This window comes from Gopherus evgoodei, chromosome 1, assembly GCF_007399415.2.
Source record: "Gopherus evgoodei ecotype Sinaloan lineage chromosome 1, rGopEvg1_v1.p, whole genome shotgun sequence".
Taxonomy (NCBI): Eukaryota; Metazoa; Chordata; order Testudines; family Testudinidae; genus Gopherus; species Gopherus evgoodei.
In genome coordinates, this window is record NC_044322.1 from 337,053,677 (window position 1) to 337,080,511 (window position 26,835).

Below are 26,835 nucleotides of genomic sequence, written 5' to 3' on the forward strand. Positions count from 1 at the left end.
GATCAAAATTTACAGCTAGGTAAAGAAAAATGTTGCTTGAGAACATAACATTTAATTTAAGGAGATTTACTTTGCATATTTTGATATCTGATATTGACAATGTGTGTTTTAATGGTTATAAAGCTTTAACTTTTTGAATCTCAACATCTACTGTCATTGAATAATTATTGCCTGACTGCAACCATTTGTCTGACCATTCTCTAATTTACTGCAAGTGTGAAAATTCAAATAGTTAAAACAAGGAAAAAAAATGCATAAACCCCATAATTCTATGTAACAGTGAAAATATAATTGATAAATACAAAAAAATGCTTAAAAACAAATGTTGATATTATCTGTTAAAATTATACAAAAAAAAAGTAACAACCGACTTCTGCCAAGCCTAAATATAGGTCAACATTTTCTGGAGCTACAACTGCAACCTCAGGGCTGCAGTAGTAACTGCAGCCCCCATTCTCCACCTCTCTAAGGGGGTCAAGGGATGATGTTCAATAGGTTTCATGTCTGTAGACCAATTGGACACTTCTTGCTCTTCCCCTGCCAGCTCTGTGTTGAAGTGCTGATATCTGTCATACAATATAGCTTTGTAGAAAGCTGGAGAAGTGCAGGCCCACTCAGGTGGCCTCTCTACAGCTCGGATGTTGTTTTGGGTGCATTTGGGGTTTTCTGTATCTGTCTGGGGATTGAGGGTCAGGATTCTGCTCTAAAGTTTGGAAGAATTTTAAAATAATTTTGGTACTTTTTTGTTCACACTATACTATTCTCCCAACACCGTTGCTAAACAATGCTAGTGCCAAATCAAGAGACAATAACCACCACATTTATTATATGAAAATTAAATATAGTCTAGATAATATGTTAAATTTACTCAAAGTTCTTTTGTTTATTTGGTTACTACAGTTAGAAGGATCAGGCACACAGTCAATACTACCAGCCATCTGAAACTGCGCAAATAACTAAGTATCTATTCAGCAAAACTTCTTGAGCATATCCTACCCCCTTCTCTGCGTTTCTCTTTTTACATAACAGCTTGTGGAGCATTATGAATGAAGAGCCCACATATGATTTTGTGAACTGAACAGGTGTCCTTAGGGGCAAAATAACCCCACATGCAGGCTTGTAAGCATATTGAGCTATCAATCATCAAGTCAGCTGGAAACTTCGACATTGCTCATAGCTTGTTCCATATTATGCTGTTCTTTAAAAAGCACAGAATTTATTTGAAGAGCCATATATTATTGAAATATAAGGGCTAAGCAATTTAGGAAAAACATTGATACCAGAACACTTACCATCAAACTCTGCTGGTCCAACTCCTACTATAATTATTGACATTGGAAGCTTTGATGCCTTCAAAACAGGAAGAACACAGATTTAATACACAGTATAATCTGCAAATTTTATGCTGGACTTGAAAGATAATTGGATTAAAAACATGTACAGCTCCTTATATTGTGAGGAGGAAAGGAAAAAATACCCAAGAAAAATACATGTAAGTTGTCTACTTTAAGTTATACAAACATCTTGGATGAAGCTAGTATGAAAGTTGATCATTTTGTTGAGTTTTGGTTTGTTATTTCCTCATAATTTGTCTTTTTATGATTCATATAAAATAAAAAATATGATTAATGCAACAAACTCTATTAAGGCATGATTAGAGTGCACAACTAAAATTCCTATAGCAGTTTATTCAATGCAATGCAAATAAGAGTTGCAAATGTGCATCCAATGGCAGAACCTGATGCTTAATTAACACACAGTAAAGTACACAGAATTTCAAGGTACCATATATCTATCTGGAAGCAACTAACTTCATTTTCTTTGCACATGTACTATTTCTATTCCTAGAGCCTCTCAGAAATAAGACTTTACATTTCTTCCATAAAAGAAATATTAATTAAAATTAATTAGCCAGGAGATTGAGAAAAAAGAAAATAGGATGAGTAAGATAAAATAAAATTGTGAAAGGTAAATCTTTTAAAAAGAATAGATACTTCAAGGTTCTTATTCTATAAAATCAGATAGATGATATACAGCTTTATGTGAATAAAATATTTGTAAATTCACAAAGGCAATGTCATAAATATTTTAGGTTTCCTTTCCCTGATGGCAGCACAAAACATCTGCAAGTTTAAGGACATGTTCCGGAACTAGCTGCCTGGAGCATGAAGACAACTAAAATCCATCAAGCAAATGTCAGAACTGACAATTGTTCCTTATTGGGACATACTGCTAAACTTTGAAATCTTTAAAGTCATTCTAAGCAGAACCTGTATATTGGCCAAAATCATACATGTACAATTTCACTTAATAGCAATTGTAGGGAAGCAAGTTGTTTTTGAAACACACATACTCTTCTTTTTATATATTCCATCACTATTTGTCACTTCTGATATTTTATAATGCTGTCCATGAGCTAATTTACTTAAGCAAGAAAATATGACAGACAAATTTAATACTAACACAGCAGACAACTCTTGAAAACAGTCAAATTTGCCTTACATTACTCCCTCTGAAATGGACTTTTTTTTATAATTGTGATACAGCATGGCCAGAGGGCAGCAGGAGAGAGTTAGAAGGGAGCCTTATTCCCTGTAAGGGGAAGAAAGTTTGCTATAGATTAACCAGAGCACCTGCAGTCACTCACATGATAAAAACCCCTGCTTCAATCAGACAGTGTGGGTGTTGGAGCAGAGAACAGTTTGAAGGGAAGCAGAGGAAAATTTGGAGGAGTGCTGCGGTGGGCTAAGAAGTCCAAGACCCTAGGTAAGGGGCACCTGGCTTGTGCAGAGAGGGGACAGGAAACCCCCGCACAAGCCGAAGGGCAGGAGAGGGAAGTAGCCCACGGGAAGGAACCACCAGTTCAAGTGGTTCACCGCTATCCTCAGGCCCCTGGGCTGGGATCTGGAGTAGAGGGTGGGCCCAGGTCCCTCCCTCTCCACTCCCCTCAAGGACACTAGTGGAGCAATTAATATTCCAATTCAGGGGCAAGAAATGGTGCCCTGAACCCTCCCCAAAGAAGAGAAAGTGCGAGACCCATCATAATAGTGCTGGCAATTTGCCACAATAATATAGATTATGTCAAATGAAATTATACCTAATATGGTATACAGTTAAGATACCAGGAAATGACTGCAATTACAGTGTAATTATAAAATGTAATCCAGGGAGTTAACCTTCTGGTTATAGTATCTTGTATTAGAAATATATATGTAAAGTATAACAAAGTAATTACAGAGTAATGTATTAAATTACAGGGTAATAAGTATATCAGCCCAGTAGTTAACTGTAGCTATCAAAAATATGATTGCAGTGTAATTAAATTGTAACTGCAGTATACATTCAGTATATACAGTACTGCTTTCACTGCAGTGTAACTATAGTTACTGTATTATAAAATGTATTCAGATATTTAATAAATAAAATACCCTACAATTTTTATTACAATCTTGAATATAAATTACTTTAATGGACTCTGTCTGGTATACACAAAGCAGTATACAGTACTACAAGATGCTACATGCATGAATCTGGTAAGAAGGGGAAGTGAAGTTTATGAATGTAACCTTACCATTGGCATCTCCTGAATAAGTGCTTAATGTTGCAACTTTTAACACTACATTAATATAGTTTTTCCATCAAAGTAGAGTGCATGTGGCATACCAGTAATGAGAGATAATGCTCAGTGCCTGAAAACATCATTTATACCTAAACCACTGAAAATATATTCTGCTTGAACTTTACATAGATCAGACTTCATGAACTTCATTGTCTTATTACACCAAGAAACAGATTTTTTAGTAATTAATGACAAAAGTGTTATCTTATAGCAATTCATTTTCAGTATATTTTTGTCAAGGTGACAAATGAATTAAATAAATGTAATACAATTTTAATCTCAAGAATCCAGGCAGAAAAATTAACATTGCTCCATAAAAATAAAAATGTACAGATATCTCCAACATTTCACTTACTGCAAGTTAAAGCTTTCCAAGTTGGCAAGCCTCCATTTCCAGAGAGGGAGAAAAAGGGGGTTACAGGGAGACCTCATAGGGAGAGGGCTAAATTCCCTCTAAGCTGCGCAGCCACGTGGTCACGCAGCAGGCTATCAAGGGCCACCCACGGGGGAGAGGTGCCTCTCCCCCGGCCCTGCACCCAAAGCTGCTGCGGCCGGCACCTCTCCCTTGGCCCTGACCCTGGATCTGCTGCGGCCAGTGAGGGACACCTCCCCCCTGGCCCTGAAGCTGCTGCAGACAGCGGGAGGCACCTCTCCCCAGTCCCTGGGCTGCAGCTGTGAGAGAAAGCTGGGGGGAGTCCTCTCTCCCTGATGCAACCCAGGGGAAGCCTGCACTCCAAGCCCCTCCATCCCTGGCCCCACCTCAGAGCCTTCACCCTTGCACCCCAACCCTCTGTCCCAGCCCTGAACCCCTTCCAAACCTCTCATTCCCACTCCTGCCACGCATAGACAGGTACCTGTTCCGTAACTGGTGGTCTTTGAGATGTGTTGCTCATGTTTATTCCACAATAGGTGTACATGCTTGCCACGTGCACTGGTGCTGGAAGTTTTTCCCTCAGCAATACTCGTAGGGGGAGCACTGCTGTGACCCCTGGAGTGGCGCCACTATGTTGCGCTATAAGCGGAGCCACGCACTCCCCCCACCCTCAGTTCCTTCTTGTCTGACCAACTCCAACAGTGGGGAACGAGGGCGGGATGTGGAATAGACATGAGCAACACATCTCGAAGAATGCGTTACAGAATAGGTAACTGTCCTTTCTTCTTTGAGTGCTTGCTTATGTGTACTCCTCAGTAGGCGATTACAAGTGATGTGTGATGGAGGTGGGAAGAAGTTTATGGATTCCCTAGCTGGAGCATAGCCCTACCGAAAATGGCATCATCCCTGGCGTGGGAGACGATAGCACAGTGCAACGTGAACGTGTGTACTGAGGACCAGGTAGCAGCACTATAAATGTCCTGGATAGAGACATGGGCCACAAAGGCAGCTGACGAGGCCTGAGCTCTTGTTGAGTGTGCCCTCATGATAGGTGGTGCAGGAACCCTGGCTAGGTCGTAGCACGTCCGGATGCACAACATGATCCACCGAAACAGTCTCTGGGTGGAGATCAGTTGTCCCTTCATGCGCTCTGCTGAGGCAACAAAGAGTTGCGAAGACCTATGGAATGGTTTAGTCTGCTCCAGATAAAAGGCAAGCGCCCTGCGCACATCGAGAGTATGGAGGTGGCGTTCCTCATTAAAAGCATGCGGCTTGGGGCAAAGGACAGGTAGGAAGATGTCTTTGGAAAGGAATGCAGGGTGTGGGTGGAGCTGAACCTTGTCTTTGTGAAAGACTGTGTAAGGGGGATTGCAGGTCAGGGCCTTAAGCTCTGAGACTTGCCCGGCTGACCTGATGGCCACAAGGAAGGCTACCTTCCAGGAAAGGTGAGACCATGAACATGTGGCCAGGGGTTCAAACAGGGCCCCCATGAGGTGGGACAGCAGCAAGTTTAGATCCCACAGAGGGACAGGCGTTCTAGCACAAGGGAAGGACAGGTCTAGCCCTTTGAGGAAACACCTGGTGATGGCATGGGAGAAAACCGAGCAGCACTGGACCAGCGGATGGAATGCCGAAATAGCCACCAGGTGCACCCTGACAGAGGAAGGGGCCAGGCCTTGAGTTTGAAGGGAAAGAAGGAACTCAAGGATAAGCTGGAGTGGGAAAGACGTTGGGGAAACACCCTGCTCGCTCGCTCGCCCACCCACCTGGAGAATCTGGACCATTTTGCCAGGTAGGTCTGACACGTGGATGGCTTCCTACTTTTGAGGAGGACACACCTGACCCCCTCCAAATACTCTCTCTCCTTTGCATTTAGCCACTGATCAGCCAGGCTGTCAGATGGAGAGTGTCCAGATTGGGGTGGAGGAGCCGGCCCTGGTCCTGGGAGAGGAGGTCCTGGCGGAGCGGCAACAGCCGGGGACGGGCCACAAGTAAGCCTAGGAGGATCCCGTACCAATGCTGCCGGGACCAAGCTTGAGTGATTAGGAGGACACATGCTTTGTCAGTTTTTAATTTCTCCAGGACCTTGTCAATGAGGGGAAAACGAGGGAAAAGCATAAAGAAGCTGGTCCGACCATGACACGAGGAAGGTGTCAGAGATCAGGTTCCTCCACAGTCCCCCCGGAACAGAACCCGTGGCAATGGCGGTTCTGCCTAGTCACAAACAGGTCTACTTGGGGAGAGCCCCACGCTCAGAAGAGCTGGTGAGTGACCTCCAAGTGAAGCAACCACTCGTGTTGGGTGGACTAAACCCTGCTCAGGCGATCGACCTGTGTGCTGTTGATGCCCGGTAGGCGGAAGGCCGTCAGGGAGATTTTGGGGGCTATACAAAACTCCCAGAGGTTGAGGGCTTCCTGGCATAGGGCCAAGGACCTCGTCCCGCCTTGCCTATTGATGTAAAACATTGTAGTGGTGTTGTCCATGAGTACTCTGACCACCTTGTGGCGCAGCTGTGAGCTGAAAGCCACGCAGGCCTATCGTATCGCCCTGAGCTCCCTGACGTTTATGTGAAGGGATAGCTCCTTTGCTGACCATATTCCTTGGGTCTGAGAGTTCCCTAAGTGGGCTCCCCAGCCCAGGTCCGATGTGTCGGACACTAGTTCTAGTGACGGGGTGGGGTCTGGAAGGAAATTCCCTGGATCATATTGTCTGGGCAGGATCACCATTGAAGTGTGGCGATCACCCATGCCGGTACCGAGGACCTTGTCTAGTTTGTCCCAGGCCAGGGAGAACTCGAAGGCCAACCAGAGTTGGAGGGCCTCATCCGAAGCCTGGCATGGTGGACCACATATGTGCACACCGCCATGTGGCCCAGGAGCTGTAGGCATGCCCTGGCCGTGGTAACAGGAAACTCTGTGACCGAGGCTATAAGCCCCCTCAGGGTGAGCAACCTGTCCATGGTAAGGGAGGCTGTGGCCTTGGAGGCATCCAGGAGAGTGCCTATGAATTCTATGCGCTGCACTGGGAACAATGTCGACTTGGCCTCGTTTACTAGGAGGCCCAGTTTGACACACGTGGCCAAGAGTAGGTCCACATGGATCTGAGCCTGGGATCGGGAGGTACCCTTGAGCAACCAGTTGTCGAGGTAGGGGAATATTTGTACCCCTTGACATCTGCGGTAGGCCGCCACTACTGACATACACTTTGTGAATACCCTGGGCTCAGTGGACAGGCCAAAGGGAAGGACCGCAAACTGGTAGTGGTCCTGTCCCACTAGGAAATGAAGGAAGCATCTGTGCCCCTCGAATAAGTGGATATGGAAGTAAGCGTCCTGGAGTCCAGAGTCACATACCAATCGCAGGGTCCAGGGAGGGTATGATACATGCCAGGGAGACCATGCGGAACCGGCATTTTGCCATGAACCGAGTGAGGCCTCGCAGATCCAGGATGGGTCTGAGTCCCCCTTTCGTCTTGGGGATCAGGAAGTAATGGGAGTAGAATCCTTTCCCCCAGAATTCCCACGGAACCTCCTTCATGGCTCCCAAGCTGAGGAGCTGACCCACTTCCTGCCGCAGCAGGGGTAGATGCGACGGGTTCCCCCTGCTGATTGAGGAAGGGAGGAGGGAGGGCGGGGGTGAGACAAACTGTAGCATATAACCCTGGGAAATGGTGCTGAGGACCCACTGGTCTGATGTTATTTGGGACAATTCCAGAAGGAACGCAGACAAGCAGTTGCTGAAACCCAACTTTATTGGTGAGAGGGTCCTTTCGGAGTTACTGGGGTACCCTCCCACAACCAGTCAAAACCGCTCCTTGCCCTTCTGCTTTCTCCTGGAGGGCCCAGGTTGCAGGGCAGAGTGAGACTGCCTCTGAGGTTGCCTTTTCTGAGTTTTGGACCTCTTGTAGGCAGGCTTGTATCCAGGCTGAGGCGCCAGAATGTAGGCTTGCGACTTGGGCTTTTCCTTGGGCGGAATGTAGAACCCGAAGGTTTGAACAGTGGTACGTGAGTCCTTCATGCCGTGGAGCCTCACGTCCGTTTGTTCTGCGAACAGGTCCTTGCCGTCAAAGGGAAGATCCTGCATCATGGACTGCGCCTCTGCCAAGAGCCCAGAGAACAGTAGCCACGATGCCCTGCGCATGGACATGGCCATGGACTGAGCAGCCATGTCAGCCGCATCCAACGCCGCCTGCAGAGCAGCTTTTGCATCAGTAGGGCCCTCCTCCATCAGTGCCTTAAAATCCTCTCTTTCATGCTCCAGAAAGGAGGGTTCGAATTTCAGCAGTGATCCCCACAAGTTGAACTCATAACAACTGAGGAGGGCCTGGCGGTTGGCCACCCTGAGCTGGAAGCTAGCAGACAAATAAAGCTTCCTGCCAAACGAGTCCAGCCTTTTGGAGTCTTTATTTCTGGGTGCAGGACCTGGTTAGCCTTGTCTCTCCCTGTGGTTCACAGACTCTACCATTAGGGAGTTGGGGGCCGGGTGGGTATAGGGATATTCGTGCCCCTTCGTGGGCACAAAGTATTTGCACTCTGCCCATTTCGATATCGAGGCAAGAGAGGCCGGTGTTTGCCAGAGGGTGTTAGAGATGTTGGCAAACCCTTCATGGAGCGGGAGGGCCACTCTGCCCGGTGCTGAGGACGAGAGTACATTGAACAGTGAGTCCGAGGGTCCCTCCATCTCCTCAGCTTGGAGGTGGAGACTGGCTGCTGCTTGTTTTAACAGTTTCTGATGGGCCCTAAAGTCCTCTTGCGGCATAGAGGGGCAGGGGCTGTGATCTTCTCCTCTGGTGCAGGGGAGGGGGCCGGTACTGGGCTCTGCATGCTGGCCAGTGCCGTAGCATCCGCCTCTTGGTCGGACTTCTTTTGCGGTGCCGAGAAGCCGTGACCCGCTGATGTGTCCCTTGGAGGTCTGGACAGAGCGGCTGACAGAGCCTCTGATGCTCCCGCTAATGACTGAGGGCCTTGCAGGACGTGCACGGGGGAACAAGGGGTCCACTGGCACCACTGGTCCTTCCAAGGGGGTCCCTGCCATTGGCCCTGGTGCAGCGCCAGTGGCACCAGCTGGTCAGATTGGCTTGACTGGGTCATAGGGCGCTGAGTGCATGACAAGGTTGGGATTGTCAATGACCTGTCAGTGCCGTGCGTATGGTAGGTGCGGTGGTGCCAAGCACGACGTCTGCCACGGTATCTAGACTCCAGCGTTGAGGAATGGTGCTGCCTCGAGCTGCTGCTAGTCGAGACGCTTCAATGCCTGGATCCATGCCGACGTGGAGCTGGCAACCCCCGCCGGGAGTCACGAGCTTGGTGTCTCAATGTGCGAGAGTCGAAGCGTTACCAGCAACGGCGGCCATGTCGGGAGCGACTCCTGTAGCTCCTCCTAGAGTGGGATCCTCTGTGGTGTTGGTGCCTGTCCTGCCGATACCCTGTACTCGGTGTGGAGCGCTGCCTGGAGCTCCGCTCCGACGGCACCCTACCAGACAGCCTGGAGGGTGACGAGAGTGGAGGCTGGGGGCTGTGCCCTGACAGGACACTGGGTAACGAACGAGTCCAAGAGTGGTCCCCTGACCAGGATCTGTGTCGGGTTGGCGTCGACTGCCGAGATCCCAGTGGTGGCTTGCCCCTAGAGCGGGTCTGGGTGCTGGCAGTGCCCCGGGCACCTGCAGGGTAATATCATCTTTGGCCACCTGCAAGGCCTCCGGTGTCGAAGACATGAGGAGTTCAGTCAAAGAGGTCTGACTCGACGCAGCCGGGCTGCTCCGCTCGACCTGAGTTGGAGCTCTAGAGCCCCGGGGTGGACCGGGGCTGCCCAACATGGGTCTAGCCTCTCCCCATGCCTTCTCTCGACACTTCTGAGATGATTAAGCCTTCCTCTGCTTTTTCGATGGGGAGCAGTGCCGGCCACTGGAAGGTGCCAGGGTATCGCCGCGTGCTGACGACTAAGTGCCCAGTGCCGATTCCACTCCGTGCACCAGGGTGGGAGCCAGTGCCGACTCCATGAGAAGGGCCCAAAGTCTAATGTCTCTCTCTTTTTTCATCCTGAGTTTGAAGAACCTTCAGTTTTTACAGCAGTCACTGATATGGGATTCGCCCAGGCAGCAGAGACAGTCGGTGTGCAGGTCACTTCTGGGCATCGAACGCCTACAAGACTTGCACAATTTAAACCCTGGGGCCCGGGGCATACCCCGGCCCGAACTCTAACTAGCTAAACTAGAACTTTTAAACGGACTAACTGAAACAGGTACTACTGAACAAGATGAGATTTGGGATGAGCTGCAGCAAAGCTAGAGCAAGTAGTTCTGATGCACCGTCACTGGCGGCAAGAAGGAACTGAGGGTGGGGGGAGCACGTGGCTCCCCTTATAGTGTGACATAGTGGCACCACTCCAGGGGTCGCAGCAGCACTGCCCCTACGGGTACTGCTGAGGGAAAAACTTCCGGCACCGGTGCATGTGGTGAGCACGCACACCTACTGTGGAATACACATGAGCAAGCACTCGAGGAACATCATCTCCATAGGTGCACGTAACACATTTCATTCTGCACATAGATGTGAAAAATTAAAGGGAACATTGGGGGAGGGTCAACAGAATTTAAGATTTTTTCAGATGTTGACCCACTGGAGGACCCAGTATCTCAGATGAATGAGGAGTTATAAATTAGTAGAGGATGGCCATCATGTGCCTGGATTGAGGAATGAACAAGTATATCTGGGAATTAGCTTGAAAGAGTGAGAGGAAACCAATGGAGCTGCATCAGCCAGAGAGAGTTCAGGTATCTGAAAGGGCACTGATGGGCAAGTGGGCTCTAGGGCACCCAGGGACAATTCCTGGACTTGAGGCTAAGGATCTGGTACAGGAGAAGGCTCCCTGAGAGCGAGTGTTCATATCTGGTGACCCCTGTAACTACCAAGAAAGTTGTTTCAGTAGCTGTGGGGAGAGAAATTATAAATGTGATCAACTCATGATCACTTGTACCTAAGCTACCATTAACATTTTTAGTTTTGTGATCAGTTACTCTTTATCTATTAGGACACAGTCTAACAAAGAATTCCCTGTGTTGGCTGTAACACTTTTTGAGTTAGGAAATTGACATCTATTATGTTCAGAGTCCAAGGATGTTTTAGTACTAGTAGCATGAGACTTCCAAAAACTCTGCCACTCAAATTGAATTCCCCCATGATCACACAGGTTTTTTCCTTAAACATTATAGATAAATGCATAAAGAGGTGGTATTCGTGTTCCCTAATGTGATTTGGCAGTCTGTAAAAGACACCAATTAATACCTCATCTTATGCTTTATCCATTTTGACATTGATCCATATGCATTTAAGATCATTTTCTTCTGAGTTATCAATGAGTGAGAAACAGGTAATACCATTTTTGACATAGAGTGCCACCCCGACTCCCCTTTAGCCCACTTGATCTTTCCTAAATAGGTTATAATCACTGATTTTAACATTCCAATAGCAAGGATCATCCTACCAGGTTTCAGTAATATTAACTAGATCGAATTTATTCTCATGAATGTATGACTCCATTTCCTCTTGTTTGTTACCCAGGCTGCTTGCACTGGTGCATGGGCAATTCAAGAATTTCTTCTCTTCATGTCCTTTTCTTCTTGATTAATTTTGTTCTTAACATCTCGATTTTGTGCTGAGTGCTCATACCTACCCTCTTTTTACTCTCCACTTTTGATATTAGTTTTGCATCCTCCTGACTATTCTAGTCAGCCTGTCCTGAGGAGATTGGTCCCCCTTCTAGTGAGGTAGAAGCCATCCAACCCCCTCTCCCAATAAAAGATGGACCAATGTTCCACAAAACCAAAACCTTCTAGACTACACCACTTACCTAACCAATGGCTCCAGAATCTTTTGCTTTCCATCACAAGACAAGTCATAGTCAATGTCACCTTCTTTGGGACATATTCACACCTTCATCATATAAAAGTCACATAAAAATCTAGATATGTTCTCCCTACTTGAGTTCTGGTATCTGTGCTGAGGACCAGCCTCTCTGAACCTGACATCAGGTAGCTCTTTAATAATATTTAGAATGAATTTACCAAAAGATTGTAGTACTGGATCTGGACCAAGATCTTTATATATTAATTTACTTCAGTTGCTGGCTGGAAGTGAAACCATAACTTTGCTGGGTATCCACTTATATGAGATCAACTTGCCCAGGACTGGAGTCAAATATTTTATCTTGGTAGAGGTGTGCTAATGTTTGGTAAATGAGACCATATTCTTCTCTCCCTTTTCTGAAATAAATATGGTCTTGGATATAACTTACATATTGGAGTTCTTTGAAGACCGTAATTGACTCTTCCAAAGCCATGCTTCTGAATGATTTAACAGTGGCTACTGGGCCCTGGACATAATGAGAAGGTTATCCTAACAACAGTAGACATATATCTTTCACTTGAAGAGAGGGATGATATAGCATTTGTGAATACTCATATCGAAATGTGTCAAAAAATATTTTGTATTAAAAATGTTTCTTATGCTAGCAGAATCTAAAGTATCTTTGGATGATGACTCCTCCTGATCATATGTTCAGTAGATCTCCAGGAGATTTATTTTCATATTCTGAAGCTTTGGGAAGATGATGCTGTAATGATGGATTTCAGTATAGTATAACCTCAGAGTTACCTACACCAGAGTTACAAACTGACCCGTCAACCATACACCTCATTTGGAGCTGGAACTATGCAATCAGGCAGCAGCAGAGAGACCTGCCCTCTCACCTCCCAAAAGCAAATACAGTATACTACTGCATTAAAAGTAAACTATTAAAAAAACAAAGGGAAAGCTTTAACAAGGTTAGGAAACTGTTTCTGTGCTTGTTTCATTTAAATTAAGATGGTTAAAGCAGCATTTTTCTTTTGCATAGTAAAGTTTCAAAGCTGTATTAGTCATTCAGTCGTAAACTTTTGACATAACAACCATAACAATAAGAGTTACAAGCATTTCAGAGTTATGAACAACCTCCATTCTTGAGGTATTCGTAACTCTGAAATTCTACTGTATTTCCACCATGGATTTGTTGAATGGGTTGCATGCTATATTTCTCTTTGTAAGACAAAGCATCTTGTGGAATCTTGTACCCTCTACAAAATTTTGGCTCTCCACAGAACTGGTTCCTATTATTCCAGTATGTAGGAGATGGTCTATTGCACCCTTCATCTTCTGATGCTTCGAAGGTTCTCATAGTGTTGATTTATTTATTCTGAGTAAAGGATAAACTTGTCCCTAGGACAACAAGCGAGTTATACTGAATATCCTTCCTCGATTATCTCAAGTATTTGTTTTCTGAGGTTGCTCACTCCCAGATGAGGGCCCACCCTGAAGTCTTCTGTGGGGGAGGGAAGAGGGACTGGGCAGGGGGATCTTCCCAATCTTGGAAAACCTCAAAACAAGAGATGCTTTTGGGGATGGATGGTTTTTCCAGAGAATCCCATCCTTTCCAACTCTCAGGAAAGGCAGTAATGTACAACTTCTGTGTAACCTATGCTGGAACCTGGAGGAAGAGGGGGATCAAATGGAACACCTGCTAAGATACAGTACTTTGGAGATTCTCTCACTGGAAGGAGGGGGGATGAATTCATTCTCTAAAGCCTCAGTGACAACTTTGTTTCAGTACTCCCCCAAAAGCTTATCAACAAAATATTTGGAAGGATAATCAGATGTTAGACAGCAATTCCACTTTTGTCACAACCCAATGGCCCCCTTCCTCAGGGGGTCCCCTGGGGAGGCAGATCAGCATTGTATGTTGCTAACGCTGTTGCAAGCATCACAAGGCATTCTGGGAAGGGTTAAAGGATTAAAGGTATGAGTGTGGAGCAGAAGATTCCTTTGCAGGTTGCAAGAGGCCAAAAGGGGAGAAAGGGAGAAGAGAACAAGTTAACTCAATGCTTAAGCTCTCAGTTCAGCCCGAAGATAAGATGCGGGCTCCAGTCCAAGGTCACAGCGCTCAAATAGACTCTATGCAGCCACATCTGCTTCTTACCCAACCCCTGTCAACCATGGGAAAAGGGGAGTCAGCTGGGCAGGGGATTGCAAAACTGGTGAGACAGTGAAGGCCAGTGAGGGCGAAAACAGAGTCCCACGTCCCTGAAGCCGGTGTGTTTTGGGACGCCGCAGAAAGCTGGTTTGGACTGGTACAAAGAGCAAGGGGGACAGAGGTCCCTGAATTAAACTCCCCCAAAAGACCCCAGGACTTAAAACCCTCCTGAGAGCTGAAGCAAATCAAAGATCAACAGTGGACCCTGGACGACCTGTGCACAGGACAGAACTCCCGTCCACCTCTCCCTCCCCTTTTTTGTACATTACACCCAGGCTTCGCCAGCCCTGGGTAGTGCGTGTGAGAGTATGAAAATGGGTTAGGGCTTGGGGCACTAATGGTTTCTTTCTTCCTCTGAGTGATGTGGGGAACCCCCAGCACTCCCCATTGTTATTTTATTATTTTTATTAATAAAGCTTTAAAATTCAGTCACTTGGTGTACTCCGTCATCTCCTCCCCTCATGATCCTGTGGCCTCAGCCTGATCACCTGACACCTTGGGCAGATTGGTTATAGAAATCTGTCACTTTTTCTTCAAATGGAGCCATAGTTGCCCCCAAGACACATCTTTGGAATTTTTGAATGTATAGCAAATCAGTCAAATGAAACATCACTCTTGAAAAAGTTGCTAGGGAAACCTAATTCAAAGTAGATTTCTTTTTTTTTTTTTTTCTTTTTTACATGCTCTCAATTGCCACAAAGCACAGATATCCACAATAAAAAACCGAAGCCAATACTCTCAGGAGTGAAGCTGCTGTATACAACTTTAGTATGAATGTTGATCCTATTCTTTTGACAAGTTCGGCAGAAATACTTCCTCAGTTAGTATGACTAAGCCCTTTAGTACTAAGGAGGTTGCAGCACACTTAACCTTTGACAGAGTAATGAAGACCTTTTAGACCTTAGATACAAGTAGGTCTTGATAGGGAATTCCACTCCACTTTAAATCATACCCTCATGAAACAAGTGAGAAAGAATTTCATGTCTTCTTCAGTTTTGTACGGTTTTGTTTTTGTTTTGTTTCATTAAAAAAAAAAACATAGCAACTTCTGAAGTTAGAGCCTCACTTGTGCATAATTCTGGGAAGCTTAGTTGAGACTCTGAGGGATCTCATACAAAGCCCCAGCTTTAGAGATTTCTCCTTCTCTTTACAGGCTCAAGAGGGAGATTCTCTCATGAAAGGTTTAAGACTTTGTGCTCGCCTTTAAGATCTGATTGTGAGCAATATTGTTCACCATCCCCAGGGATAAATCCTGAGAGAAAGAGGGAGGAACCCTGTGAAGAGGAGAATGCACCACCATTAGACTTAAAGGTCACTCTGCAGGCATGTATTCTGCATGTATCCCTTCGGAAAATAGTAGTCACTTTATGACCTGTGTGGGACCCCCTGGAGGCTGGAAGGACAGAGAAGGTAGTTTATCTCACTGGCAAGAGGATTTGAAATCACTCCATCAATTGCTGTTGGGTTTGGGCTGTGTGAGGACCATCCACACAGAATGAGGAGTGGGCTGCAGGCATTGGAGACAACTGACTTATTAGTTACAGAAAGGTCACAGGAGCTAGCACCTTTCAAGGCAGATGAGGACTTGCAGGTAAAACCGCTAGTGAGAAGGGGCTTGCTCTGTGGCCTTTTAAACCATCACAGCTTGCCTCTGTGCTGGTTGAGAGCAGGAATTTCATCCTCCTAGTTACTATGGGGGAAACTTATCTTGCCCTGAGGTTTAGAAGATTCCACAGAAACTTTCCTGCTTGTTCTGGAAGCTGTAGCAATAGGTGTCTCATGTCTAGGGGAGAAGCAGAGGGGTTTTGAACAACATACACCTGGTTCCAGGTCACTTATTCTGCCCTTATCTTAGCAAAGGGAATTTCATCTGTGTTGATGTAGATCTTGCCCACACATCAGGTGGGAGCTGAGTTTCTGCAGCCTGCCATCTCTGTCTGCCACTTCTGAGGAAGGAGGGGAAGAGAGGTGCTGTCCTTGAAACCCATCTCAGAAAGTCAAAATAAATTTTAAGTTTAGCAATTTTGAGAAGAAAAACTTCAAAACCAACGAAGAAACTGACTTTAGTTAAAAATCTTTACAAAAACATGTGAAAGATATGCTACAAAAGGAGACCTAGAGTCTGCAGCACATGGCACTCGGAGGCAAATAATTTTGGAAAGGAGTTTTTCCGAAGGGTTCATCCTGAGCCCAGGCTTATAGTAAAGACCTGGTCTTCTTTCATAGATTGTAAGACCAGGAAAGGGATATGTTGATAGGGAACATCCATTCCAAAGACCATCTGACATAAAGAGGACCGAGAAGTCACTTATTTCCAGATTGCACAATCAATATATAGTATCAGCTGGAAGACCACAAGTTCCTCAGAGCACTGATTTGATAAAGCTGGTTAAAATTTCACAGTTAGTTTCATTTGGCCTCTATGCCTGGAAATTTTTATTATTTGGAAAGAAGAGTTTAGAGTCCAAAATATTAAGACCAGGAAATATACTGCTTATAAAATATAGAAATCCAAGTTTAAATAGAACTTACGTTAACTACTGATTCCTTTGTTTGAGCCATGTCTGAAATAACCCCATCTGTAATAATGAGAAGAACAAAATACTGGGAGCCATCTTTTACCGAGGAAGCATATCTGAAAGAACAACAAAAAAGACCAGAATTATAACAGCAGAAAACCTGTATACAAACAGACTAATATGACAAACTATACTTTTGCAATTCAGTTGCTTAAAAAAGTAATACTGAGGGTCTATGCCAGACCCCCCAAAAGAAAAAGCATTCATCATTAAAACATAGCTGAATATGTTATAACAAAGTAACTGCGGTATTTATGGTAATTGTGTGTTAATAGATCTCTGCAGACGCAATTGAAACGTTCTCTGTAGCTGCAGAATCAATGAAGTGTGAAAAGTATATTGTCCATTCTGCTGCTCTAACCCATACACAATGTAGCGTCTGGCAGTGCCTTAGAATTGCATCAGTTATTAGGTAGTTATTAGAACTGAGGAAGTGGTTGCTGGGGTGTAATGGGGAAATATTATGGGAAGGCTGCATTATGGTGCATTTAAAATACACCTCTACCTCGATATAACGCTATCCTCGGGAGCCAAAAAATCTTACCGTGTTATAGGCGAAACCGTGTTATATCAAACTTGATTTGATCTGCCAGAGCAGGCAGCCCCACCTTCCCAGAGTGCTGCTTTACCACATTATATCTGAATTTGTGTTATATCGGGTGGCGTTATATCGGAGTAGAGGTGTAATTAGTAATCAGCACACTATATGAAGATCTTGTTAAACACCTGGAATGTTTGTGGGTCATATGCAACAATTTGCTATATTCTGTATCAGCAGTTATAACACCTGAAATTAGCCATCCCTTTACATGACCTGTGAAGATTGTGTTGGATCCATCTCTGAGGAGTGTGCAAAAGCTTCATCAGCCCAAGGTACCAAAATGACTACTTTTTCTTGAGCGGCAGAACTAGCAACAGTTAGTCTGCATCAAGAATATGAGTATGACACAGTTTCAATATGGAATGCCATAACAAGTAAATATCCCTTGCTCCAGCCTGCAGCTAGGGGTTATTTTACAAGCTAATACTTAAGGCACTACATATGATAGCTTACACACAGAGACTCACACACTTTTATTCTACTTTATAGACAGACTTTATTTAGAGATACAGAGAAACAATTAATTATTTGTTCAGGAATCTGTTTAGCTAAATTACCTGGTCCAGATCATGTTCCCTAGGTCAATACACAGAGGGAACCTTCTGTGTCAAGCTCTCCCTCATATTATTTAGAAGTTAGGCCTCAGTCACCTTCACAGAAGCATCTTTCCCCTCAGAAGTCTCGCCAGATATAGGGGCTATACTCTCCAGGCTGTATTACTACTTCTGATGAATCCACTCCACCTGGGGGCACTGTGATCAGAGGGAGGCACTGGTAGTGTGATGAGCCAGACTACCAGGGATATATCAGAGTTAAAGTCAATGCAAAAGTGTAGGAAAGCATGGAGATACTTGGGATTCTGCCAAGTTCAGGGTTCTGTCATTTTCATGATAGGTAAACCCTGTTCTCCCCTCAAAAGGAGAACTCTGCAGAAGCATCCCCATGGAGATTTTCTTCCATTGCAACCTCTCCTTTTGGTTTTAACATGCGAGGATATGATCTTGGCCTCTGTTATTTATCTGTCATGCTATAATGCATAATTTCATAGTTGGTCCCACGTGGATTATAAGACCATACAATAGCACAAAATAGTACTATAAAAATGAAGTAATATATATGTGGAACAACGTTTCACTCACTAGTGTCTAGAGCGATTTTTAAAAATATTTTCTTTAAATCTCCTACCCTGGTCTTCATTCTTTAAAATGTACATCAATGTAGTATATTAATTTATATTTAAAAAATCCTAAGAACTAGGGATGTGCACACAAAATTCAACTAGTTTCATGAACTTTCATTGTTGTAACCTTCATCCTCTCAAATCCCCTCCATACTGCTTTTGTTTCTGCTATGTAAAATCTAATCACTTTGGATTAAGGACCTGACATTTTACTTGTTTGGAAAGTACCATTTGTTAAAATTAGTTGATTACTACAAATTGAAGAAACTGAAAATTGTATCTTTTTTTTCCTTTAGTACTGCTCAATGTAACTGACAATAAGCATTTTTTGGTGTGAGCTGGGTTGAAAGAGCTTTCTCAGGAATGGACTTGTTTCTCAGGAATGACAGTTTGTCAAAGAGTTTCTGCACTGGCATAAAAACAATTGAAAACAGTTGCAGAGGTGTAAGTGGTAGCTGCATGTTCCTTACTCTAACCATTGGTTTTGTCACTGCAGATTTTTACAAACTGAGAACATTATGTGTAGGATTCAAAATATAAAGCTGTTTTAGATAGTCAACTCAACTGTCAACTAAGATTTACAAGTAGGCTGTTCAAAAAGAATGGCTAGGAATCTGACTTTTCTTTACTACCATGGAATAGTAGCTGTTTAAATGACCTATCCTGAAACTAAGTATTTTACTTATTCTGTACACCTAAGCTAACGTAGTTTTTGTGGAATGTTCAAGAAATCTAGAAGACAAAACATTTTCAGCAGAAATGGCTAAGCTCCTTGCTTAATTAATACTGATTTTTAGAATCAATTTTATCTTGTAGCTCTCTCCTATTCTTTTGCAATCTCTGTTTTGTTAGGATCTGTCACATATTTAAGAACTTCAAATGCAATAATTCTCTCATTTTTTGGTACTGTTGTTCCAGCAGTTCTCAACTTGAAGGATAAGCTCCCTTGGTGGCGAGGATGAGGTTGTTGTAGGGAAGAAGCCCTAGTATTGATATTAAAATGAGTATTACAAAAATTATAATTTATTCTTCTAATGTTATGTCATTACAAACTTGTCTGTGCCTTTACTGAATTTTAAGAGATACCTACAATTATGTTATACCCAGGAGGCTTGGACAATATCACAATACATGTTTATGTTTTTGGTTACGTTTGTTATGAACTGTCAGGATAATTTAAAGAAATTCAAAAAGTTTTTGTTTTTTGTCATCCAGGGACAAGCCAAGCAGCAGAGAAAATAATCCCTCATTGGCCATAAACCATGCTTTTTACATCAAAGCGTTTACGCAGTATTTAAAATGACCTTAATCCTCCACAAGATCCCATCGCCATCAGTACAAATGAAGTGAAAGAGGGTCCAGCCACAATGAAGAAAGGGAAGGCAGGCTGCAAAGATAGCATCCCCCAGCATTTCTTCATCAACTAGGCCACAGGGAACTCCAATGGCTAGTGAAACTGTACATCAAAACCGTGGAATCTGGATGTATCCCAAAAGCCTGGCGGGAGGCGATAGTCATTGCCATACTCAAATTGGGCAAGCCGACTGATAACCTAGGAAGTTATAGGCTGATATCACTCCGGTGCACTGCCTATAAACTCCTGGAACATAACATTCTCCAGAGAATCAGTCTTCTTGTCAAGTCAGTGATCCCCAAACAACAAGTGGGATTCAGCCTAAATGCTGTTGCGACCATGTTTTGGCCATTGTAACACATATTAAGGCCCGAGTCCAAAGGAAATTTAAGATCAGCACAGACTTTGTAGACCTGTCATTGGCCCACAGTACAGACTAGATTAAAAGTCTGATGCTAAAGCTCACAAGGATCATCCCCTGCCGCAAAACACTACACCTACTATGGACGATGCTGAGCAATAGGTGGCTACATGTTCACATGGGCAACGAAGTCAGTTCGCTCCAGTTCCTCAACAATGCACTGCCACAAGGCTCAGTACTCGTGCTGATGCTTTTCAATGTTTACAACAGTGACTTGCCTTCAAGCAAATTTGCATATGTGGATGACCTTGCCCTGGCAACACAAGCAGCTACCTTCTGTGACATCAAGTCCACTCTGAACAGGTACCTACACACCAGGGAGGAATATTTCCAGAAATGGAGGCTCAAGCCAAATCCTCACAAAACAGTCACTTCATTCCATCTTGATAACAAGAATGCTAAGTGCACCCTGAAAGTTACCTTTGGCGACACTGTGCAACATGATACCACTCCAACCTATCTCAGAATAAAGTTGGATTGCACACTAACCTTCCATAACCATCTGAAGAAGGTAGCTGTCAAGATGAAGACAAGGGTCAACACAGTACAGAAACTGGAAAGAACAAGTTTAAGAGCATCAGCATTCCAGTGTCATGGACATCAGTGATGAGCCTTATGTACTCTGTAGTCGAGTACTGTGCACAGCCATGGACCGGAAGTAGCCATTATTGACTTGTTGATGTCCAACTAAATACTGCATTGTGGTGCATCACTCAAACCCTCAATTTGACCTCAACACCTTGGCTGCCAATGCTATTGCACATTCCTCCCCCTTCTATTCGATGTGATGCCACAACCCTCTCGGAATTCCAGAGGATCATGGAAAATGAACATCTTCCCATCCACCAGGGCCTTAACAATGTCCATCACCACCACCTGAAGTCGTGTAATCCCTTTTGGGCCCACACATTTAACCTTCAACAATCCAACTTCAACCCTGATGAAGCCTGGAAAGCTGAATGGAGTTCCCAAGAAGTCACATATAAACATTTCATGAAAGAGCTGATGCAGAAGATCCCTGGCTTTGATCTCTCATGAAGCTCATGGGCAACTCTAAACTGTATCTGCACAAACTATGATAGATGCGGATACTTGCTGTACAAATGGAAAATTAAAGACTCTCCAGTATGCGACTGTGATCACCCAGAACAGACCATGGAACGTATAACAGCTCAATGCCCGATTCACAAATATGAAGGGGACATCACAGCAATAGACTGCTATTCCAGACACAATTATCTAGCTTAACCATCTAAATGTAAAATTATAGTTATTGCTCTACATTTACATCAGCCGTACAATGAAGAATACAGCTTTTATATCTATTTTGTTTTAATGCTATACTTTAATATTATGATGTAAAAGATGAACTGTTATTGAAATTTGTGCTTCACATAAGATATTTAATAGAAATTTTAATTGTAAGTTGTAAATGTCATAAATGGCAGGTCATAAATCCAAGGGCAATTTTAGTCGAAGAGCAAAAGAGCATATTCTCAAAGAACAGGATACTTCCCCTTTTACAAGACCCACCAGTCTGGTTTAGACAGGATCTTTGTCTCAAGAAAACAAATTTTTTAAAGAGTTTTATGTTTTAGAGAAAGACCTGGTAGCATTAAAAAAATAAAGAAAAAAAAAGATTTTTTTGGTTCAGGTTAGTCCAAAGAGAAATATAGGGATGTGTTATCAGAGCTATAAACTAAGGCACAGAAGTGGGCCTTTTCTTTAGACCCTCCTCCATTTTGCAAGAAAAAGCATCAGTTAAAACACCCACAAAATTCATATTGATATACATTTCTTTTTACACTCTAAAGTTTTCATTCTTCAAATTAAGAAAACAATTATGGTTGAAAATGTTGGTTCCTCTTAGCTGAGGCTTGCCTACACAATGAGTGGTGCACTAGAGGGCTGTGAATTCTAGTATGCACTAAAATTTCTTAGTGTGCTTTAATGTAGCACTGTTTGAAATGGGACGACATTAACGCACACTAGGGACCATTTAGTGCATGCCAGCAGATCCACACAGGGCAGTTAGTGTGCAATACACTAGTGCACACTTGAATTTATATCCCTCTAGTGCAGGTCCATACACCATGAAGACAAACCCTAACTCATTTGGTGCAACCCTCTTTTTTTATTTCTGAAATACTTAAATTGCTAAGCTTATTTTGAAATGTATATTTGCAAATATTTTGTATCATAGCTTCTAACGATACATAAATAATAAAAAGCAGTATGCACCAACTTGGAATCTAATGACCATGCTAACTGGTTGCTAACTACAAGAAGCCATGTAAGTATAGAATATTTATATTAATTGGGAAAATAATTAGTTATTTTGACAGTGCTTAAGCAACTCCTTCACCCAACTCAGAAAGAGAATTGCATCTCCAAGACTTAAGAAAAGACAATGACTTATTTAAAGACTATTCTAGTCTGAAGACTCTCTAAGAATTAAGTAAGTTTAAAAGACTATTATAAGAACTAAAAGCTTTTATATAGAGAACAGGAATGCTTGGACTTTTTGAAAACAAATTCAATTTATATATTAAATACTAATAAAATTGAAGAAATAGCTCAGAAAATGGACTAAATAAAGGAAAGCATTAAATCTCAACTTTAAAAATGTTCTCATAATTTCCTGCCACAGAGACAAAAGTAGTTTAACTATCAAATTCAGGTAAAGTTATAACCCTAATGCATATGCATTAATGGGCTACAGAAAATAAGCTTCTAAGGATACCGCATGAAGATACCAAGTGAATATAAGAATGAAAACAACTAATTTAAATCCAGCCAAGCCCTAAAAAATAGGTATGTCTTGCACCACCAACAAAATAATCAAAGAAGAGTATAAAATCTCTGTAATAAACAAGCAGTGTGCACTTTGCTCCCATCCTCAACTTTACAGCAGATCATCACAGTTCATCCAGCAAGCAAACAGCAACTGCCAAATTAAAAAAATAGTCATTGAGCAGCATCAAGAAGAAACAACCCTCCAGTTTAGAAACATCCCCAGGTCTTCAGCATGAATTGGTGAGATGGAAATTAGCCATAGCATTGCCAAGGAATTAGATCTGAAATTTCTTGTAATAAATTTAATGGAATATTGAAATGCTATTCTAGTTTAAGATATTAACAACTTCTCCTGCTAAAACACCAAATGGTTGAGGATTAGACCAGCTAATCCTAGTGAGGTCTAATATTAGTAAACAGAGAACTAATGGGATGTAATTCAGATTAAAGTTCTTAATGTTCATTAATTTTTGCTCACCTTTGCCCATTTATAAACTATTTAGGTAATTATGGTAAATCAAACAGAACTCACCTACCCTTAAACAAAATAATTGTGCTGATCTATAAACTGTTTTAATTACTCAAGATACACTAAGACTGGACTCTACTAATTTTGGGAAATAATATACTTTGGTCTTAACTGCCAAAGAGAAGAGTGCTTCCACCAGAGGCAGGCCCAATCTTAAAGGTGTAATCTCTGGCAAAAGCTTTCCACAGAGTCACATACAGAAGAGATTGCAATTTAAGTAGGCATTATTTATCATTCATATTCTGTTTTCTGTGGTTTTGTATATTTTCTTTTCCTTTCTTAAACATAAAATAACCACAGTTAATTACTGTGATAATCTTCTAGTTTTTAACCAGGGTGTCCCCTAAGAGCCCCATATGCCAGATATAGCAGGAGTCACATTCCTAAATTGGCATTCAGAGATTGAGTTTATTATAAACTGACCCACCATTTCTTTTTTAAGACATTGTTTCTCTAAACATGTCAATCCTTTCTTGGATAAAATTACTTGGTCTAGCAATTTAAAGAAACCCACTTTCACTCTCACAGGTGGCAGGGAGAGAAAAGGGACACCAGCCAGTTCATATTCCCTGTCCTGTGGTTTTCTGTTGAAGTATATTTGCAATCAGCTGATCTTTTTCAGATGCAAGGAACATTACATTATTGCACGGTGACTTCTTTGAAGTGCAGTGTGCCTGGCACCTCCTGGGACTAGCCGTGGGAACTGGTAAGAAGTGGAGTGCATCTAGATAGGATCTATTCCATGCAACTGAATGAGGGGATGAAAAAAAAATTTGAGAACTTCTGTCACTTACCAAGCTACGCATGTGAATTTTCACCTGAATGATTTTTCTACAACTGCCTTTTTTTTTTTTTTTAAATAATACTGTAGCTAAATCTCTTGCAATAAAGTAAAAAGGACTAACCAGCCTACACTTCCGGTTTAGATTTTATCTGGGGAAAAAACCCCTATAGATTCTTCACTTATATGTACAGATGCGCATCACTGTGTAGCTTACAAAATAAACTATTATGTTTGTGCACACATGCAAAATAGCAGTGGATGCTGAATGCTCTTTAATTTATACCTGGATATCTACTAGCAGGATTGAGAATTTGGCAATTCTTAACGCCATTATAAAATCCTTTTTATACCATGCTACACAGTGATAGAGACAGATCTTGCTTTTACTTCTATCTGCTATATCTATATTTTGCTATGCAAAAAACTAGTTAAAGTAGCTGAATTTTATATTAAAATTATGTAAAAACTATTAATTCAGTTCTTATGCTGACTTTACAAATGAGAATTCTTACATTTTAACTTGCTCTTGGCTTCTTCAGTTCAACACCACAGAAGACCTCCTTATATTGGCTGACAGGTAGGATATTGCACTTGACTTTAAGCCTTGAATGCATAAACAGGGGAATCAAGTAGGAGCGGTGAGGTTATTTTACCTCTGCATTTCACATGGTGTGACTGCTGCTGGAACACCGTATTGAGTTCTGGTGCCCACAATTCTAGAAGGATGTCGATAAATTGGAGAGGGTTCAGAGAAGAGCCACAAGAATGATTACAGCATCAGAAAACATGCTTTACAATAATAGTCTCATGGAACTCTGTTTAGCTTAACAGAGAGAAGGTCAAGGGGTGACTTGAGTAGGGTCTGAAGTACCTACATGGAGAACAAATATTTAATAATGGGCTCTTCAGTCTAGCAGAGAAAGGTATAACGTGATCCAATGTCTAGAAATTGAAGCTAGACAAATTCAGACTCGAAATAAGATAAATTTTTTAAAAGGAAGAATAATCAATCACTGGAACATCACATTGGATTCTCAATCACCAACTGTTTTGCTAAAAGATATGCTCTAGAAATTATTTTCAGAAATGTCCATGACCTGTGTTATACAGGAGCCCAATGGTTCCGTCTGGCCTGGTAATATATGAATTTAAGATCTCTTACAGTTTTCATGGATTTTTTTAACATCAGAATGGACCATTAGATCATCTAGTCTGGCCTTCTATGTAACAGGCCAGTTGCAATAATATGCTCTTCCCTGACTAATATTTCTATAGCAAATATGTTAAGTAAAATCTTAATTTCCACTACATGGATATTTAGTTTGCAACAAGCTGGGATGCAAGTCTATTCCATCTTAGCCACATGTGCATTAAGGTGTCTTTACGGACCCTGCTGCTGTGCATTAAAAGTTCTGTAGTGCACTTTGATCAATCCCACTTTGAAATGGCACTACATCAAAGTGAACTAAGGAACTGTTAGTGTGGGTCAGGAAGGTCCACAGAAAGAGTTAGTGTGCAGCAAGCTAGTGTGAGGTTGAGTCACACCCTAGATTGCCACCAACTAAATGTTTGCCGCACACTAAACTTAAAATGCCACAAACTACACTTAAAAGAAACTCAAAAAAGTTTACTTGTTGAAACCAGTATTTCTTTTTACAGTGTGGATAAATTCCTCCAAGCTCAAGAAGTGAAGATGCAGAAAAATTAACAGGTAAAAATTCACATTTCTGCAGTCAGAAGTTTATCAATGCAGAACTAATGGGATTTGTACAGGAGCCCTCCATTAGAAAAATAATCATAACTGGACATCAATGTTAGGAGAAGCAAGCATTATTTGGAAAATGTCAAGGAAAAAAAACTATGAACCCAATTCTCCACTCTGCTATACCAGTTTAACTCAATGACGTTAACCCACATTTACATCAGCATAAGCGAGTGGAGAATCATAAGGCTCTACGTTTGCTTGATACACTAAAGGGCTCTGTGTGCCCTGCATCCATTGCAATAAAAGAGGGTATTCTGCAATGCCTTATCAAGATGTGGAGAAAATATCACTCCACTGCTTGGTAAATCCTTTCCCTCTTCTCATTCAAGAAGGAATGCCTCTTGCAAAATGAGCCTATATATGGTCTAGACTCAGAATACTTTTGGGCTTTTTAAGGTCTGAGTTGACTGAACAGAGCAGTGTGGTCTACTGGCCAGAGTCAGTGAGCAGCCCTTGTCATCAGGGCAGCGTGGCCCAATGGCCAGAGTCAGTAAGCGGCCCTTCCCGTCGGGCCAGCATGGCCGAATGGCCAGAGTCAGTGAGCGGCCCTTCCCGCCAGGGCAGCATGGCCGAATGGCCAGAGTCAGTGAGTGGCCCTGCCTGCCAGGGTGGTCTGTCCCAATGGCCACAGTCAGTAAAGTAGCCCACCTCTGTGACATTGTGTGGCCTGTTGGACCATTGGAGGAGTGGGGTGCCACTCACAATTGTGTGGTGCCCCAAGTAAGTGGACTTGGGTTTTCTCTGCTCCTCTGAGCCCCAGCCCAGAGCCCTGG

The 26,835-nt window shown here is 42.9% G+C and overlaps 1 protein-coding gene across 4 annotated transcripts in view; it reads right to left on the reverse strand.

Annotated features, from left to right (window-relative positions):
• Positions 1–26,835, reverse strand: part of CPNE8 (copine 8) — a 253,547-nt gene that overhangs the window by 16,599 nt on the left and 210,113 nt on the right. For 3 of the 4 annotated variants that reach the window (XM_030567773.1, XM_030566943.1, XM_030566068.1), the window contains exons 17-18: positions 16,586–16,688; positions 1,293–1,350 (exon numbers count right to left, since the gene is read on the reverse strand). In XM_030567773.1, coding sequence (XP_030423633.1) covers positions 1,293–1,350; positions 16,586–16,688 — 161 coding nt within the window. Of the gene's footprint in view, positions 1–1,292; positions 1,351–16,585; positions 16,689–25,030; positions 25,169–26,835 lie in introns of those variants that run through there. The other variant, XM_030569405.1, reaches the window with a different exon arrangement.